Source organism: Microplitis demolitor, chromosome 7 (genome assembly GCF_026212275.2).
Source record: "Microplitis demolitor isolate Queensland-Clemson2020A chromosome 7, iyMicDemo2.1a, whole genome shotgun sequence".
NCBI classification, from domain to species: Eukaryota; Metazoa; Arthropoda; class Insecta; order Hymenoptera; family Braconidae; genus Microplitis; species Microplitis demolitor.
This window is the reverse complement of record NC_068551.1, coordinates 8,583,258-8,603,850: the sequence shown is the minus strand read 5'-3', so window position 1 is coordinate 8,603,850 and position 20,593 is coordinate 8,583,258. Positions and strand designations below refer to the sequence as shown.

Sequence of the window (20,593 nt, the reverse complement as noted above, 5' to 3'; positions counted from 1 at the left end):
GTTTTTTTCGTAAATCCAACTGTTTAAGAGATATTGAAGGTCAAAGTTTGATTTGTTTAAAAAAATTTGCGTTTTTGTTAGAAATTTTATAACTCTTTAACACCTAGACGTAAAATTTAGCGCTCTAAACTTTCTTGAAGGAAATTTATTGCTCTTCAAAAAAGGTTTCTTATACTTTTTTTGTAAATCCAACCATTTAAGTGATATTGAAGTTCAAAATTAATAGATATAAAAAATACTGTTTTTAGATTAAAATTCTATAACTCTTCAACAAGCAGATATTTACATAGGCTTTCAACAGAATTTTTTGGAAATTTACCTTTCTATAAAAAAGGTCTCCTTAATTTTTTTGATAAACTCAATCGTTTAAGAGATATTTAAGCTTGAAGTTGACAGAAAAGTTTTACAAGCCAACGCAAAATTTTGCTCTGATGATATAAAAAATTTCTTTCATTTCCAGCTTAAATATCTCTTAAACGGTTGAGTTTATCAAAAAACCTGTTGAAAGCCTATGTAAATATCTGTTTGTTGAAGAGTTATAGAATTTTAATCTAAAAACACTATTTTTTATATCGATTAATTTCGAACTTCGATATCACTTGAATGATTGAATTTACGAAAAAAGTGTAAGAAACCTTTTTTGAAGAGCAATAAATTTCCTTCAAGAAAGTTTAGAGCGCTTAATTTTATGTCTAGGTGTTAAAGAGTTATAAAATTTCTAACAAAAACGCAAATTTTTTTAAACAAATCAAACTTTGACCTTCAATATCTCTTAAACAGTTGGATTTACGAATAAAACATAAGAGACCTTTTTCGAAGAGCGAGAAATTTCCCACCAAAATAAGCATTAGTCATCGCTGTGCACTTATTTTTAAGCAAGTAATAAAATTTTTCTCATTGTATTGAAATGAGAAATTATCATTACTTTGGCAGAATTAAACGGCATCAGAATAAACTTTTTTATATTTTTTTATCATTTTTGGATCACAAATAAATGATTTATATCATGGCCAAGTAAGAAAATCGAATTTGGTAAATAACGGACACCCTAGTTTGCGCAGCCCAGCGGTATAACTTATTCTATCTCTACGAATGAGGTAAAAACGGGAAACAGAAAAAATCGATGTTCGACGTAGATTTCCAAAATTAATCGATCACTTTCCATGGTAGCAACGCTACATATATAATAATTCTCATAATGGTTTTATAAGAATAAATGAGTACTATGAAAAGTGATACAGTTAAGTATAGAGCCTTATACATACAGCTATAAAAATCTATCGGATTTTTCAAGCAGGGATATCAGACAAAAACGATTAAAAACGATCAAGTGGCTTCCACAACAACAACGGTCACAAAATTACTGTTGAGGCCTGTCAAACAAAAACTCAAAAACTGTCCCAATCCACATTCGTCAAATTCCGTCTGTGCTGGAGCGCTAGCAGCTTAGCTAGACTTTTGCAATCTACGAAAACGTCTCATAGAGATACACAGAGAAAAAAAAATTGTCATTGGAAAGTGATTTGCGTATTATGAAGAGAGCAATCTGTAGGGCTACCGTTACGATCCATTCTAGTCCTATTGATGATCCGTATTGCTGTCAGCACTATACGTATCAATACTTGCACTAATCTCTAAATATCGAAACAAGTATCGCGACAGTCAGTATACTGTATCGTGTGGGTCAAAATACATTTTTCTCCGTGTAAAACTGGGTTCTATAATTAGATGATACCAGGTAACTTATTCATGTCCCACTACACGGTAACATTGACTCGTCTACATACTCAAAATACCAAAACTGTAAATCAAAACTCAAACTTTATCATATTATACACTTTCATCTTAAACCATATTCCACAATAAATTTCTATATATCTAATTCTAATTATTTACTCTCATTTTTCTTAACAAAAACCCATAACTGTAGCCAAACGTTACTTTACACTAATTCTTTAACTTTAACTATAATCAAAATCTGTATCAAAAATCGTTAATAACTAGAAGCTTAACTATAAGTCTTAAGTTACCATACTCGCCCGTCTAAAAAAAAAGTTCGACATGTCGAACTTCGAAATTTGTTACAAAATAGGACATTTCTTCGAACTTTTGTAGGACGATACAAATAGCATTACAAACTATAATCTTGGATGCCTATAAAACTTTAAGGGTAAAATGGGCCCCCAAAAATTTAAGGATGAAAAGTGGAGAGGGGGGGCAGGATAGCTCACTAGGGTAAAATAGACCCCTGGGGTAAAAATGGTAGCCCCAAATTTTTAACATTAAAAAAGTTGGGGAGGGGGGGGGTGACCTAGAGCAAAATTGTCCCTGAGGGACAACAAAGTGTCTCCCAAATTTGTGACATGAAAAGTGTGTGTGTGTGTGTGTGTGGGGGGGGGGGGTGAGGTAAAGTGGACCGCCGAGGCGAAATGGTCTCCCAGATTTTTCGATGCCTCAGAAAATTAAAGGCAAAATAGTACTCCCCAAAATTTTAGCATAACAAAATTTGTTTTTGTTGGCGGAGGGTCTCTAGGACAAAATTGTCCTCCCATAATCTTTTGCAGAAAAAAATTTTAAGAAGGAAGAAAATAAACCCTCGAGAGAAAAATAGTCCTTTACAAATTAAGTGAAAAACTTCTAAAAAAATTCAATATTTCCAAAACTTTTTCGATAAATTGTAGCAGTTGAGGAAAAATTCGATATTTTCAGAATTTTCTCGATAATTTTCATCACAGAATGGTTCGAAACTTTTTAGATGATTTTCATTAAAGAAAATAAAAAAAATCTGATATTTTCAGAACTTTTTCGATATTTTTAAGTGTAGAAATTCTAAGAAAGTTCAATATTTTGAGGACTTGTTCGATAATTTAGTCTAGAAGCTTAAAAAAATTTGATATTTTCAGAACTTTTCCGAAATTTTTACGCTTAACTTCTTCCATGCAAATCAGCCAAAAAGTTTCAAACTTCCGTAGTAAAAATTATTGAAAAAGTTCTGAAAATATCAGATTTTTTTTATTTTCTTTAATGAAAATCATCCAAAAAGTTTCGAACCATTCTGTGATGAAAATTATCGAGAAAATTTTGAAAATATCGTATTTTTCCTCAACTGCTACAATTTATCGAAAAAGTTTTGGAAATATTGAATTTTTTTAGAAGTTTTTCACTTAATTTGTAAAGGACTATTTTTCTCTCGAGGGTTTATTTTCTTCCTTCCTAAAATTTTTTTCTGCAAAAAATTATGGGAGGACAATTTTGTCCTAGAGACCCCCCGCCCACAAAAACAAATTTTGTTATGCTAAAATTTTGGGGAGTATTATTTTGCCTCTAATTTTCTGAGGCATCGAAAAATCTGGGGGACCACTTCGCCTCGGCGGTCCACTTTGCCCCACCCCTCACACACACACACACACACACACACACACACACACACACACACACACACACACACACACATTTCATGTCACAAATTTTGGAGGTACCTTTTTGCCCCTAAAGGGCAATTTTGCCCTAATGCCCTCCCCCCCCCCACCTCCTAACTTTTTGAATATTCAAATATTGCTCTATCTCCTATAGAGTTTCGTTGCTGGAGGTGTCTCAGTTGCGCTTGGTATGAAAACGAGGGACACATTGAGTTGCGAGGTAATGGTGGTGGTCGATAATTATTCGCATGCTGTATTATACGCTCTTGGCGTATAGCACGTCTCTTACTCGTCCATAGAAGGACAGTCACGCACTGACATGACTATCTGGAGCGACGGTAGCATGTTACGATGTGTGTATCTGATTCGTTCTACCTCTGGCCATGGCGAATCAGTACGTGTAAATAAGCTATTCATGCAGGCAACATACTGGCTTATTGACTCTTTGCAGGCCTGCGTGCGATTCGAGATCTCTTCCCGTAACGACATCTGATAATCTGGATCTGCAATTCTGGGTCTCATAGCTTGTTTTACATCAGACCATCTTCTGAAGCTATGTACGCGACCTTGATACCATATCAAAGCCGCACCACGTAGAGAGAAGGGGATGGCTTTAATTAAATTCTCACCTCTCACTGTAACCATACTTAAACCTTCATCAAATCTCATGATGAAGTTCTTGACGTCCTCGTCGAGTGCATCACTAAACTGTACATGCCACTTATGCATCATGCTCAACAGGGTGGTTGCTCGTATAGTGCTAGAGCTCGTGGATCGTAATCCATATCGTTCTCACCCGGAAATTCATAATCTTCCGGCCTTGGCCATACTGGGTGTCGCACGGATTGACCCCGTAGTGATTGGCGATGATCTGTAGCGTTTAAATGCAGCGTATGCTGCGTGTGCTCGGTCTGTTGACCAAAGTCATGACTGTAGCGATTATTCTTGAGTATCGTCCCGGTGAATACTGCTGGTGGATCGGGATTCTAGTTGGTTGCTCTTAGAGTCTCTCGATCGGCATCCCCGACCACACTTTCTGTGTTGAACAGCAGATTTAATGGCGATTGGAAATGAAATCACTGGTCTTCTTTATCTTCACTGGAATTAGACCGTTCGGTACGTTCACCAGGTCACTTCTGTTTACCTAATCACTAGACATTCCTCGTCCGCCAGTCATTTGAGCAAGCACTTTTATCGTATGTAATGAACTACTTTTTCTGTTCGATAGAGAAATGATAGTAGATGGAAAAATAAAGAAGGATGAAAATACTGTAGCGATGTCTTATGAGACAAGCAAATTTTTACTGTAACTACGGGTTAAGTTTTACCCGGTACTCGAGAGGTAGTAGGCTTAGGCCCTCTTTTTTTTCTTATCTCTCTTACTTTTATAACTGTAGCGTTACTGTATACTTGGTATTTACAACTTTTACCTTTTTTTTTTTTCTGCAGTTAGGCACAAAGAGTATGAAAGGTAGAAAAAGTTGTAGACAGCAGATAGAAAAGTATTTTTAGAATATTCAGCGAGAAATATTTTTAAGTATAATTATTTGGTCTCAAGACTTACCAACGCTGATGAAAGTTTTTCTGTAATACTTGCTGTTTCACTATAGGCACTCTTTGATTTTACAATTAAACTAAATCTACCTAAAATATTTTCTGTAGCGTTGACGTAACTAATTTAATTTATTAATTATTAAAAATAAATAATAAATCGGACTGTAGCTATTTAACAGTAACTGTTAAATTATTTTAATTAAATGATTTAATAATTATAAAACAACTAATAAATCACACTGTAGCTTTTCAACAATTGAACTAATAATTGTTAAAGAATAATTATTAAATCAAACTGTATCTGTATTGAATCAGTATAATAAATGAAGCGCTCAATTTATTATACTGAAAAATTATTCGTAATTAATTAATATTACAATTAATTAATAAATAATTTATTTATTTATTTAATTAATTATTTGTAGCTGAATTTACTATTTAATAACTGTATTAAACGCAATTGAACGGAAGAATAGACGCTATTAAGCACAAAGAACTTTGATAAATTTTTGAGAAACTGCAGACACGTCTGAAGCGCACGAAAAATCACCAAGGAAGGATAGACAATGGATGACTCTATCGGGTGGTGTCGATATGTTCGTTGTACCCCCAATTATTCTTTTGGGTGTCTGTAATTGGTTATCAGTTTCTACCCGAGCGTCTTAGCCAATTAGGGACTCTCAGAGGCCCTAGTACCCACTACTAGTGTTACCCCACCTAAGGGTAAGTGTGGCTGGCTTGCGTTTCTCCGCCAACTTTTGAGATTTTCTGGAATTGTGAGCCTCTCGCTCTAACTGTAGAGGCACGTATCGATGTCTTCGACTCTGCACCTCAAACCATAGGGGGTGAGAGGTTTACATGCCTCAACTTGTTGTTTACACTACAACACTGTAACTTATAGAGGCAGTAACGTCTTAATCCTCTGTAACTCGAATACTTAACAAAGACTCTTTGTAGTTCCTTGAACTTTAGACGAATATTTTCATCGGCATTCTTTAGCGGATTATTTGAGTGTATTCCAATAAGAATTTTGTTTTTACACTCGATACTGAGAATTACGACATAATCGTTCACTTATGTTTGTCTCTTCGAGATTTTTCGATGTACGAAATATAATTTTATTCCCCATGTATGCTATTTTTACTCGACTAATTTAAATAATATTTTAAGCTGAAGATAAAATAAAATAAAATGAAACAAAGTAAAATAAAATAATATTTTATGATCGGTATTTTTCTTCATGTAGACACTAAGGATTAGACAAAAGACATAAGCTAAAAATAGAATGGAATTTATAGTTTTATTTGTACGATTAATAATGACTAATATTCTGTAGCGGGAATTATTTTTTCTTTATAATTCCTTAATTCAAAAATCAAATTACTCAAATACCTAGTTCACAAATTCTAATCGAAAAACCTAGAACTAAAAACTGCCAATAAATAAATCTACACAAAAATGGACAAATGACGCAAGGCTTTTAGGTGTTATGGGTCTTTTGTTTTTCGGGCCCCACGTTGGGCGTCATTTTTATAACGACAAAATTTATCTATGCATACGTTAATACGCTAAATTTTGGGCTACAACTTCGTTCTCTATCTTCAGCTTCCAGTCTTAATACTCAAAGGGTGCCAGGTAATTTTTATCACTGGAATCACCAAACCAGTAAATCTTAAGAATTCGATAAATTTTTGATCTGTGGATCTATCTCAAAACCACGCATGAATAAAACTGGATAATTTTTGATCTGTTGAATTATTACCAAAACCACACATAAATAAAAAACTAAAACTGAAACTAAAATTCTCAGAACTTATAAGCAAAAACAAAAACAAGGACTGGAAAACTAAAAACAGAGTTACGGTATGCCATGGTGTAGCTCAGTGTGTAGGTTTATGGAGAGAGGGAGTGGTCCGGGTTACATCATTCCAAATTCATGTAGATTATCAGCGAATCTGCAATTTTTATTAGACAACAAATAATCTCAAAAATCTCTATTTAACAATAAATAGAACACTGTAGCATCGTACAAATAATTTCACTTTATAACAAAGTATTGAATCTAATAATAATAAAATTAATCTTAACAAAAAGGTAAATTGACTTCTAAATGATACGTAACGATACATTATAAATAAATTAGTTAATTACTAGAGCTAAATAACAATCAACTAATATTCAGTAAACTAGACCAATAAATTATAAAACCGATACTCTAGAACAATTTCTTTAACAATCTAGTAAAACTAACGTACATGGGTCTCATATTGACGTTAATTAGACGAAAATTGGTTTAATAATTAAACATATTTCTTATAATTATTTTATAAAATAATATTAACAATGAATCGTGAACCTGCCTCTAAACTGTAACAATATTCTCATAATTATCTCAGTTCTTAAATCTTTTCTTTAATTGAAGCAGTAGCATAATATCTCAATACTTTGACTCGAACTCGATTAATTATTAATAATTATAATAATTAGTATATACCTGATTACTGATGAATAAAATATCAAGTAACGTCTTACACTGTTTTAATTAATACTTCTGTAACAATTATCTTAATCTGTATCTTTCCACAATGCCATGATACTGTAGCGCCATTTCTGAACACGTCTGCTCGCTTCGAGTGACCAGAGCTCAATTCCCACGTCCGTACTCTTCGAAGGTTTCCCTTCGACCTCTGTGACTCAATCCTCAAAATCCAAAACCTCAAACTAAATCTTATCATTATCTATAACTGACCTCTATATTCTAAATCCATAAATTAATTTCCGAACTCTACTATATCGGTAATTGGAGGCTTATTCCTCACCAAACGTACTAAACCTGACTGAGTACGGATATCCTTGGTAGTTACTCTCCTGGAACAGACTTCAGCTGGGATCGTAACACTTAAAAATTAAGTGACCTATGACTTCCTCAGTGATACAAGTGGTCATAGCTTGTCCTCTGAGGCCTGTCAGAATAAAACAATTAAGAATGACCAGACGGCTTCTACAACAGCAACGGTCACAAAATTACTGTTGAGGCCTGCCAAACCAAAACTCAAAACTGATCCCAATCTGCATTCATCAGATTCCTTATATACTGGAGCGCTAGCATCTCAGCTAGACCTCTGCAATCTACCAAGAAGTCTGATAGGGATAGAACTAGGTTCTATCATCAGATGATACCGGGTGACTAATTCAAGTCCCGCTCCACGGTAACACTGTCTTCTACACATACTCAAAATTTCAAAACTGTAAACCAAAACTCTAATTTTATCATTTTCCAAACTTTAACCCCAAACTATATTCCATATTCAATTTCCATAAATCTGATTCTAATTCTTTATTTTCTTATCAAAAACCCATAACTGTAGCCAAACGTAACTCCATATTAAATTCTTGAATTATAACTCAAATCAAAAATCTGTATCAAAATCGTTAATACCTGTACGCTAAATTCTAAGTCTTGAGTTACTATGCTCGTAAATACAACTAAATCAGTTGGTGCTTGTGACGTTCATTTTGATTTGACCCCTATAGGAAAAATAACGTCACAATATATATATATATATATATATATATATATATTGTAACGAATTTTTCACTACCAGATATAAAGTTCAGGTAAATTTCTAGTTAGCATACCTAGAAGGAAAAATTATCGTAATACGTTAAGTTTAATTAAAGAGGAACTACCTCAACCATGAATAACGTTGTTCAACTTGTTGACTACGCAGTCAGTATAGGGGTGACTTGTTTATTAGTGATACATACCTGACGAACCGAAACTTGACTTCTATATACGACAAATAAATGAAATACGTTTTTGAATAAAAAACAACAATAAAGAATTTGTTTAGATCGGGCCATTATTCGTCATAATCGGCAACGACCTAATAAATCATCCATTAGCTCGTAAATAGAAATAATAATTATTGTTTGAAATTTTTTTTTGTTTAAAACAACGGCAGTAGCCGTTACTCATGTTCACAGAATGAAGGGTTGAACGAATTGACAACACTAACGAAGCTATTAATTGTTGAAAATAACAAATCGGTGATTAAATATTATCCGAACTTGACAATACTTACACGTGCATTACAGTAATCGGCATTCTCTCATATTACATAAAATTGGTCATAAGCTACTCGAAAATCGATAGTAAGAATGAATATTACGGCTTACTCCAAGTGCCTAAAGGTCACGAGTACATATAACTATTTTAACGATGCGACAATCACCTGCCAGTTTGACCACGTTTTATCCTTACAACAATCAACGTATATGTTTCAATTAATAGGTAAAGCATTTCATTCTTGCGTGAAATACTGCAATGTTTTTAATCTCTTAAACATCACAATATTTGAAGTTAATTAGGCTTAACTGTAATTTTGAGTAATACTGCTATTCAATCTACATGCAAAATAAACTAACTTCCACTTCCGATATAGATCTCATAAGAAATTGAAATTTAGAGTCTACTAGTTACGTATGAATACAGAGTGGAAACGTACTGTAAGACCCATTTGTCCTTGTTTTCCTTCTTTTCCAGGCACTCCGGGCTCACCTTTTGGGCCCACAATTAGTTTCGGCATCATAAAACTTGAAATTAAATCTGTTGCATTGCAAATACAAACGGCTGGTTCACCTTTTGGACCTGGTGGGCCTTGAAGTTGTCTCATTAGCCAATCCTACAAAATATATGATAAAATTCAATTCATTGAAAATCTCATTAGTACAAATCAAGAATAATATTCACAGAAACGTGTATTTTACGATATGATTTTTTGAAACCTTCGCCGGAAGGGACATTGTCTAATACCCAAAAAAGTTATCATAAGAAATATAACAGATGATTCAACGTTTTCTAAAATTATCATTTAATTTGTAGTCCTGATCTATTTTTATATTACAGTAATCTAAGAAGATACTACTCAAATAAGGTAATATATATTATGATAAGCCGATATTTCTATCTTTAATTTTATAGTCTACACGAAGAACACCATCTATTGAGATTGGTAAATTCTTTCATCAAAAAAATCTGAACAACGGTTGGCCTTGCGAGCCAGCTTCAACACTTCTCACTGTTTTTGAGCTCGAGGAGCTTGAATACATAACTGTGAATACATTTTCAAGCCCGGTAATCCAATTGTTTTTTTATGAGCTCTTTGAACTCGAAACAAGTAACGTTTTTATGGTAAATTTTGAAAATTTAAGATTCGAAAATAAATGATAAATAAGCGTTTTTAAAATTGTTATTCACGATTCTGTTCAATGAAACAAATGTATTCAGCAAAAATCAATGTAAATGATCAGAATAAGGATTTAAATGAGTTTAGATTCAGATCAGATCCTCAGTATATAAAATATCCGAGAAAAATGTTAAAAACGGTGATTTTCCAATTTTTCTGTTGATTGTATCATCCGTCCAAATTATTGTTTAAAATTATATATTCTATTTTATTATCTTATTTTCTTTTATTTTATCTAATATTTAGAAATTTTTCTGAACACGTAATTTGTGTCCAAATATTATATCGGGTGAAAACAGAATTTTAATCCTCATCAAGAGTCAGAGTGGCTGCTGACGCCTTTCTTATCGTTAGTGCACTCTAAATTAGACCTTAAGTAAATAGTACCTTTGTATTGAGTTTTTAAAATATTTTCTAAAATTGGAGAAATATTTGAAAACAAATTACGATGTGTACACAAATGAGTGTTTAAGCAAACAAGCAAAAAAATTTCCATTAAGATATTAAAACCATTTAAAAGAGAAAGTAACTAATAAAATACCATAGAATAAAAACCAAAAATTTAGATAAAAGAAATAGGACCATAAGATTAATATAATTGAATAAACTTCAGTAAAATACTAATGCAAGAATACATAAAGTAAAATATTTAAATATCAGACGGCAGAGGCAGCCGAGTGGTACTCGTGTGGCTCGGGCGATCACCCAAAGTTAAGCAGCAACGAGCATGATCATTGCTTGGTTTGGCGACCGCTTAGCCACGCGGTGAGCTCGATCGGACGTATCTGAACGTTAGACGAGGGATGAGGATCTATTGATCGGTAAAATGGGAATTTCGAACACTAGAGCTTCATCCAAACCAAACTGTACTGGCAAAGGTTTTCTCTATCGTTTCCCTCGTCCCTATACTCCCACAGCCAAGGTGGAGGGTATAGTATCACCGTAATGGTTCAAGTACAGTATCACAAGTCGGGCCACATCCACACAATAGAGGCAGAAAAAAAAAGCAGTTGCGATATAAAGACAAAAAGTGTAAAAGACCCTACAAAATAGCTATACACTGGAACAATTAAAAAAAAAATCGGTCTGTCAGTTGACCCTGCGGGCCAGCTCTTAAACTTCTCGCCGTTTTCGAGCTCCTTGAGCTCGAAATCATTGGTGAGAATACATTTTCAAGCTCTTTGAGCTCAAATATACTTTTGTATGCCTTTGTTTTAAAAAAATAACGTTTTTTACCATTTTTTTTACAACGATATCTCTCGAACAAATTCACCGATTGAGACGGTTGAAGTGGCAATCGATACGTTTTATTGAGTTCTAGAGCTGATAAAATTTTGAGATCGATTTATCAAGACGTTTTTGAGGAATTTAAAAAAAAAATGAAAAAAAAAAATTTTTTTTTATTCTTTCGTTCACGGTTTCTCTTGAACGAATAAATCGAGTTTGATGGTTGAGGTGGCATTCAACGCGGCTAATAAAGTTTTAGAGCTGATTAGATTTTGGAATCAATCTATCAAGCAAATTAAAAGTTATTCGAAAAAAACATTTTTGGAAAAATTTTTTTTTTGAAATGTCTCCGAACGTACCCTACCGATTAAGCTCAAATTTTCAGTGCATATAGTGAAATAACAAGCCAAGTCAAATGACACCTCGACGATCAAAATCAGTTCATCCATTCAAAAGTTACAAAATATTTACATACACTGAGAGAAGAAATCGGTTTTCTGGACTAATAAATCGTAATTCACAGACGACTCAGCTAAACTAAATCAGTTTCCAATACACCATAATAAAGTGCTCTACGACTACATAGTCATTCTTACTATTTTTAGTTACATATACTATGATGAAGTTAACAAAACTATAATTTATATTGAAGTAAATTATTTATTCTTAGTCTAATAAGCAATAAGATTATTGTGATGTTAATAGTGTACACTTAGTTCTTCAGATCATTTATAGTTCTAGGAATAAGTATTTGGGACTAGATGTACACACTAGAAAATCGAACTTTCTGAGAATGTACTAATTTAACTTATTGTAACTAAACATTCATAGTTACCATTTCCATGATTTAGTATTGCAAGAAACAAAATTATTTAGCGATCTGTACTGCAGATTATGGTTTATTGTTACTGAACTATTTTTTCTTTACTAATCAACATTTATGTGATAAATTCAGAAATTTTTTTTCTATTACATTAAAAGTACTTGATGTTTTTTTATTATAACAAAAATTATTTTAGGAAACATTAATGTTAAACATTAATGTCTTAATGTAATTTAGTACGTACTATATTACAATCAAAAATGATACTTGTCGAATAACAGAGAAGTACTCATACTAGAATCGTTTTCAAGCTTGGAATATAATACTTCTGGAATAAGTTTCTTACCAGGGACACTATACAAAAGGTTGGCGTGATCTAGTGGCGAGCGCCAAACTACTCTCGCTGCTGTTGCCTTGTTCTGTTGACTATTATCTCTTAGTTTAAGCAACTTTTTTATTTTGGTTGGAGCATAAAAAATTCTTGCGTTAAATAATAGTACTCATTTCGAGAAATTTTATATTCTGCAAACAAAAAAGTGCAGATTGCTACAAAAACTCATACATCTTGCTTCAAAAAAATATCTAATATTAAGAAATTAAAACTTTTGTAACAAGTGAAAATTCTTCGCTTTAAGCATAAGAATATGTTAACTTGAGAAAAAAAAATTGAATTAAAAATGAAAATTTCGAGATAATTATTTATTTAGGGCAAGAAAATTTTGATTTCCCAAATCGATTAAAAAAAATTTCTTGACTCAAATTATCCGTTTTTTCTGCGTATTTACAATTCTCAAAAACAGCAGATAATTTAAAAATATATGTAGGATTAATATTAATAGCTGAAATTATTTTATAATTTGAAAATCATAAAACTGCTTCGATTCAAACATCTTGTCTGATTATTTTGCTATAAAGGGTTTCTCTTTAACTCATAAGGTTATTTATTTGTACGTTGTGAAAACTTATAAACATGGCTTTCAAATTTGAGTTTCTCTACACAGGAAAAACAGTTAACTTAAGTAAAAAAAAAAAATATTCTTGATTTTAGATCTTTTTTTTGATCAATGCGGAAAATCAAGATTTTCTTGCACTTATTTTTTTGCAGTAAAAAATTATCTTGAATTTATTACCTTGAATAAAAATATTTTTTTTCAAGATAACATATTCTTACACTTAAATAGAAAAATTTTTAGTTGTTTAAAGAGTTTTAGTTTGTTAATATAGGAGACATTTTTTGTAGCAAGATATGTTAGTTTTCAGTAACAATAGCATTTTTTAGTTTGAAGAAAACAAATTTTCTTGGAATAACTACTATTTTTTTAACGTGAGAATTTTCTTCATCAAAAAAAAAAAGTTGTTTAAGCTAAAAAAAAATTTATTGGGAGGAAATATATATATTATCTTAATTGATTTTCACTTTAATATATAATCCCGAATTGACCGGCAACAAAAAATTTTTACACGCCCTTTTGGTAAAAAAAAAATTTTTTTTTTACTTTTTTAATCGATCTTCACATTATAAGGATTCGAAATTGATAAGCAAAAAAAAAAAGGTTTGTTACACTTCTTTGGCTCAGCAGAACCAATAACACGTATATTTTGCAATACGCACTTTTGGCATTAGGAACGCAATTTATAGCCAGGAAAACTAAATGCTAATGGTATTTATAACTATATTCTCTTTTGAATTTTTTGTTACATTTAATAATTAGTCAGCAGAAATATTCTATAATTATAAAATTAACTAGAAATCGATTGTTTAGAGAACTAAGATGAAATAGTACGGTTGATACTTTTGTCAGTAGTAGAAACCCAACTTTCTATAAAAATTTTCCACTAAGAAATCCATTTATACAAGTTCCTATGCCAATTCTCTACATTAGTATCCAGGTACTTACAATTTCTCAAATCGGGAATCCAAATACCTACCATTTCTTACATGGATTCATATATAAATCCATACACTCCGATATGAATTCCTATGGATTCTTACATAAATCCGTACTTTCCTATATGGATTCCTATGGATTCCCATACGATCCCTCAAGGATTTTTTTGATGGCGTAGTGAAAAGTAGAAGGACCTTTTGTCTTTAAAATCTTTGATACTCAAAGATTATAATGCTTTTTATAATTTGAAATACATTCGTGAAAAATAAACATGTATTTTTCTGTAACAGGTAATATTATCTATAAGCGGTGTTGAAATATAATATTTTATATTTGTTTGATTTCATAATTTTATTTAAAAGTTTTTTATTTGAAATGATTAGAAGTATTGTTGAAACTACGTGATACTAATATAAGCAATCATTTAAAAAATCATGTGTCTCGCTAAAAATTTGAGAAAAATACTGTGTTGTCGTAGTCAATAAATAATAGCACTAATAAGTTTAATCATAATATTGTTATTTGATTAAGAATAATTAAAAAGTTGATAATATATTCCTGAATAAAATTATCCAAAAAGCCCATTTATGCCTGTGCTTTTATTTCAATTAAGTACACCGGAAACACGTATGTTACATTTTTTTAGCAATTTTACGGTACAGCAAACACGTATCTCATGAAATGAACAAAAAAATAATAGTTAAATGCATTTGATATTACAGTTGTCTTGAAAATTTATAAAAAGTTCGATTACTTTTTAGATTTGTAAAATAATTAATAAAAAAAAAAGCCAGAAGTTCATTATAAAACGTTTTTTGTCTCTCCTGAAAAGGAGTAGTTTTTGAGATACGAGGTTGCATCAGAAAACCCTCGATATGGTGTGTGTAACTCCGGATGAAACACGATTTCAGACTGCGGGTGATGTCAGCCCTCGCCTATGGCTCGGGCAGTCAACTTTGCCTTAGTCTGGAATGGCCTTGTTTCATCCCTTGTTACACAATATACTATATTGTTTAAAGAGATTACTCAAAAATAAATATGCAATATTATACCTCATCATTCAAATCGTAGTTATTGCCAGGCGGCCCAGGAGGACCTGGTGGACCACGTGAACTTTCACCTTTATCACCTTTGTCTCCTTTAGCGCCTTTAGAATTTGAAGCTATAAAAACATTTGTAATTTTCGTCAATAAAATGCTTGGTTACTAATTCTAAAGTGCAATTTACATGATAATGATAAATATTTACTTACCATTCGGGCCTGGTGGTGGAGGAGTAATGAATGGAGGAGGATTGCTTTCATTTTTTTCACCGTCGTCTTCACCAATCAACTAAAAATTAAATGAAATCTACTGTATACTAAATTTATTACCCTCGTATATACTATGTCCCCAGCTTGCATGCAAGATAACATGAGGTTTCAATTTTCTATTTACCAAATTATCGACCTAAAATCGATCTTATCCTATTGTTGGACGAAATTTAGCTACAAGCTATACCATAATTTACAAGTACGAATGTATAATATAATATAACATTATTTTAAAAATAGAAACGTTATTCAGATGAATGATAAATTCGTAAAGTTTTTTTTCTCTTCTTTTATCAAATAGAATGGTTACAAAACTTAAGAGATATAAAACAATTCCGAATTTTTGAGTGATTTTCAACATGCTAAAACTTGGAGGGCAGGAATGGTGTCCGGAAAAATACGTCCGCTATTGATGCGTGCCGTTACCCAACAGAACGACTGCTCGTCGTTTCTGGCTCTCGACTCCTCGACCGCAAGTCTACCAACTTCTAAAAGAACCAGGCTACGTCAAAACTCGACGCTAGTGACCCCAATGATGAGTAGGTGTTCATTTTATCGGCCGCTGTCGCAGGAGGAGGCCGCTTCAGCTTTCAGCGCGAGTGGATTTTAAATTTAAGGTAGTTTGGCACTCACATTCCCAAGTCGAGAAATAACTTTTTTTTTTTTTTTACAAGTAATGAAACAACTGTTTTCACTAATTATCATTATAATTAATATAAGTTTTAATTAAGATCAAGTCAATATGTATTAAAGCTAAAAAATTATAATTATAAAATTTATATAAATTACATTGACTAGAACTAGAATACCAAAGTAACACATGCTTGAGCAAGATTCTGGTATCAGTGTCTTGAACAAAACCCCTGGTCACTAGTGTATTTTTCTACGTATGGGTCTTGCGCAAGATCATGTAGCAAGAAATTGTCATCAAGACTTATGCATGATTTGCTCGAGGCATTGTACACAAGAATATTGAAGATATCTTAGATACGGTGCAATTTAAAAGTTTTTGGTTCATTTCTTGCACCAGTAACTTACGACAGATACTTACGCATGGCTTGCTCAAGATCTGCTTAAGACTCAAGGACAATTTTGAGCCTTGAGCAAATCTTGAGCAAACCATGCGCAACTATTTCCAACTATAGTCTGTCTCCAGAATTGAGTTATAATCTGTTACGAATTTCTTCTGTAAGACTTGCACTAGACTTGCTATTGAAATCTAGCCACAAGTATTGGCAGCAAGACACATAGGTAAGAAAAGACACTATCGTCTATCGAACTTGAGACTAGGCTTGCTCAAGCCTTGAACAAGATTGTTGTATGGGTAGTTCGAGGTTATACCAACTGTTATAAATTTCTTACAGTTGGTACCATAATCTCTCTAACATGTCATGTTTATTTACTCTTTAAATAGGTGAATATAACCTCAACATAAAGGATGTCAACTGCATTTCTGTAAATAATTTTAAATAATTTATGTATTATTATTATAATTATTATCATTATTGGAATTATAAATATTTGAAAAAATTAAATAATGTTTAACTCTGGATGGAACTCAATAGTATTATTGGTATCATTAAGCAAACTAGAAGATTCTCTCAGTAAATATTTCAAATTTGCTGCGCACTATGAAGCCGCCATTTTTTCTCTAGTAATCATAAGAGAAAGAAAGTGTCCGTTAAAAAACAAAGGCAGATGACTAATCACAATTTTAAAAAATTTATTTAAAAACTACTGTGTGGTAAATCATTCCAAAACTTTTTTATTATACGGTTTAGGTATCAAGTTATCGAATAAAAAGTTTTTTTTTGTAGGTCAAGTTTGTCAATTGTTTCACAAATTACTGATTTCCATAAAACTGAATAAAGATAATCATAAGAGCCCGTGAATAATTACATGATTTTAATTAATTATATCTCCGAAACGACGTGGTAAAAAATTCTGATTTTTTTTCTCAAATAAATTTAAGTATAATTTTTCGAATAAAAATAAAAAAAGTGGGAGTCAAGTTTGAGAGTTGTGGGTGCCAAACTACCTTAAATTAACTAACAATAATTTTACCCCGTTACAAAGTATTCTTCTAACAGCAGATAAAGTGGTGTAATTATATGATTTTATACTCTGTTGGGATCCCTTATTCAATCGGTCACTGTGAAAATTTTATCTTAATCTACCAATTTTTATTCTACGTGTATTAATTTGACTCCCCACCCGAATCAAAATGTGAATCGTCAGTTGAACGTAATGAATGTTGGAATCGTCAGCTGGACGTAATGAACGTTGGAATCGTCATTTTCAATGAAATTTTCATTTGTTTACTTAAAAGTTAATTTTGGCCAGATCTGTTTAGATCAAATTAGATCTCCTCTGATTAGAATAGATCTGCTCGGATCTGAACAGATCAAGGTAAATGAAAAACACTCTTAGATCTGCTCAGATTAAATTTGATTTAATTCGCTAGGTCTAAATAGATCTGTTTTTTCATCTCTATCCTAATAGAAATTGATATGTCTGATTAAAAATATATTAAATATATCACAATAATATAAAATATATAGGATTAAAGCCATTAAAATTAAAAGTAAACGTTTCATATTCCATATGAGATCAGCTTTATCTTCTCCTTTAAATGATACAATTGAAATTTAATTTAATAGATTCATAATGAAGATCACTCTTCTCCAAACAATACAAATTAACATATAATTAAGAAGATACTAATTTAAATAAAACAAAATATCCAATAGTTATTGATCTCGACGGTAATATAAAATGAGTATAAGCAATGAAATATTGTCATGAATTAGATTGATTTTTTATTAAATAAAAATGATTATAATCAGTACGAAACTTTTTGCATAAATAGCCAGGATCACTTTTTTATAAACAATAATGAAAATAATCTCATTTTAAGACACATAAAGAATTATTCCTTAAAGTATTTTATACTTATTTACTCAAGAAAGTCATGTAACGATGTATATGAAGTACCTATATGAATATCAGATAAAATCGATAGTAGATTATTATCATGTTTAGATTTTCTATGATAAAAGAATTATTAGCTGAATAAACAAGAAAATGTATTTATTTTGATTACGATAGACTTTTTACAATTATCAACATTCAGGTAAATGTGTCAAAATTCAGCTAGTTAATCTTATAATTATAATATAATGTGAAGAAATATTTCTTTATAATCTGTACTGATCTAATCTGATCAGAGCAGATCTGAACTTTCTTTCCCGAAAAAAAGTTATATCAGCTCAGATCTGGTTTGATCCGTACAGATCCAACCACATCTATTTATATTTACTTAATAATTGATCGTTTAATCAATGTTAATCTATTTTGATCTGACTAGATGTAGGTTGATCTGACTTGATTAGATTTGATCAGGGTAGATCTGGACTATTTTTCCCCAAAGAAAAATGTCATATCTGATCAAATCTAGCTTAACCTGAACAGATCAAATCAGATCTACTCTGATCTAGGTTCAGTATAAATTATGATCAAATTTGATCTGAGCTGATCTAATTTGATCAGAACAGATCTAAATTTTTTTTCCGGGTAACTAAATAATTTTAAGCTATTAATATTTTAATAAAATATAGATAGAATTTGACAATCAATCCGGAAAATTTCATTAATTTATCTTTAACAGTTGTTTTGAAATCTATTTGGTAATTAAAACTACTCAAAATTTTCATTGTTAAAAAAAATTGTTGTTATAATGAAAATTTTGAAAAATCGTTTGAGAGATTAATTTTTTATAGTGACTACGTAAGAAAAAAATTCACAGACTTAATTTTTATGATCAAGTGGAAAATGGGGGGGGGGGTCCACTTGACGTGATCTGACTCATGGTAGTTATGGTAATGAGAACGATCACAAATAATAATCAGAATAGGCGTAGTCATAATCATATTTATAAGTAACCAAAAGTTAATAATACTGAATATCAACTAAATAAATTTGCTTGTTGATTCCGGCTAGCTCGCTGTCCTGCTCGTTCTCGTTGACCGCTCTGTCACACTCCCCTTTCCTTGGAAGGAAAAGAGAAGAGCTTGGCTAGCCTCTGTTTTTCAGCTTCTCCAGCAACTCGTGGGCCGTCTTCCCTGACGGTTTGATCCGGGGTGTCGGGTAGTTTTTCGTCCGCATGACTTTGAACAGATGTAGCGCCTCGTCATACGCCGTGAACGCCCGTCGTTTTCACAACTTGTCTTTCTTCACCTCATTCAGAGGTGTTAGAGACGCCAGCAGGCGTTCTAACGGCGTTTTGATCTGCGTCGGCGGTGAGAACGGATCTCCAGACTGGGTCTCAAATTGGTCCGGGTACTCGGCCAACAGTGGGGCGACGTCGTACGTGAGCTATGCTGCTACACTGTAATGCTGTGTAGGTGCTGCCAACTGAGGACTGCGCTTCGTTCCTTGGTCCGGGTTGGTAACATACTCCATTTTCCTACCATGTCTTGTAAATCCGGCAGCGAGTGACGTCGTAGGTTCATCGGTAGCAGTTTTAGCGATAACTATTTCGCTGATGTCCGGTTCCATTAGGGTTGCAACCAACTGGGGACTGCGCTTCGTTCCTTGATCCGGGTCGGTAACATACTCCATTTTCCTTCCATGTCTTGTAAACCCGGCAGCGAGTGACGTCGTAGGTTCATCGGTCGCAGTTTTAGCGATAACTATTTCGCTGATGTCCGGTTCCATTAGGGTTGCAACCAACTGGGGACTGCGCTTTGTTCGTGGGCCCGGATTGGTAGCTACTTCCCTATTTCTTTGCAGGTCTGGTGACGGTGGATCTTGGCTGTTCAACGGCATCGTAGTTTTTTAACCGCATTTTTGGCAACTACTGGTTCGCTGATGACAACGGGCTTTGTCGCTTTCGGGGTTGCAACCAACTGGGGACTGTGGTTGCGTGGACCTGGATTTGTTGCATCCACTTACATCTTCTCTGCAGTAGCTTCGGGCTGGACGATTCTGAGATTGTCTGGTCTTTTGGCCTATTTCAGCAGACCGGCAGTGGATGGTCTGATTACCACTCGCGACTTCTTCCTGGGCTTAAATAACCCATGTCTAATCCCCCTTGGCAGTTGCTTGGTCACGGGGGCTGC

At 32.8% G+C, this 20,593-nt stretch overlaps 1 protein-coding gene across 5 annotated transcripts in view; it reads right to left on the bottom strand.

The window, feature by feature from the left end:
* LOC103568657 (collagen alpha-1(XV) chain) overlaps nucleotides 1–20,593 on the bottom strand; it is a 493,917-nt gene that overhangs the window by 250,985 nt on the left and 222,339 nt on the right. For all 5 annotated transcript variants that reach the window (XM_053740819.1, XM_053740818.1, XM_053740817.1 and 2 more), the window contains exons 8-10: nucleotides 15,414–15,492; nucleotides 15,214–15,323; nucleotides 9,482–9,658 (exon numbers count right to left, since the gene is read on the bottom strand). In XM_053740819.1, coding sequence (XP_053596794.1) covers nucleotides 9,482–9,658; nucleotides 15,214–15,323; nucleotides 15,414–15,492 — 366 coding nt within the window. The remainder of the gene's footprint in view (nucleotides 1–9,481; nucleotides 9,659–15,213; nucleotides 15,324–15,413; nucleotides 15,493–20,593) is intronic.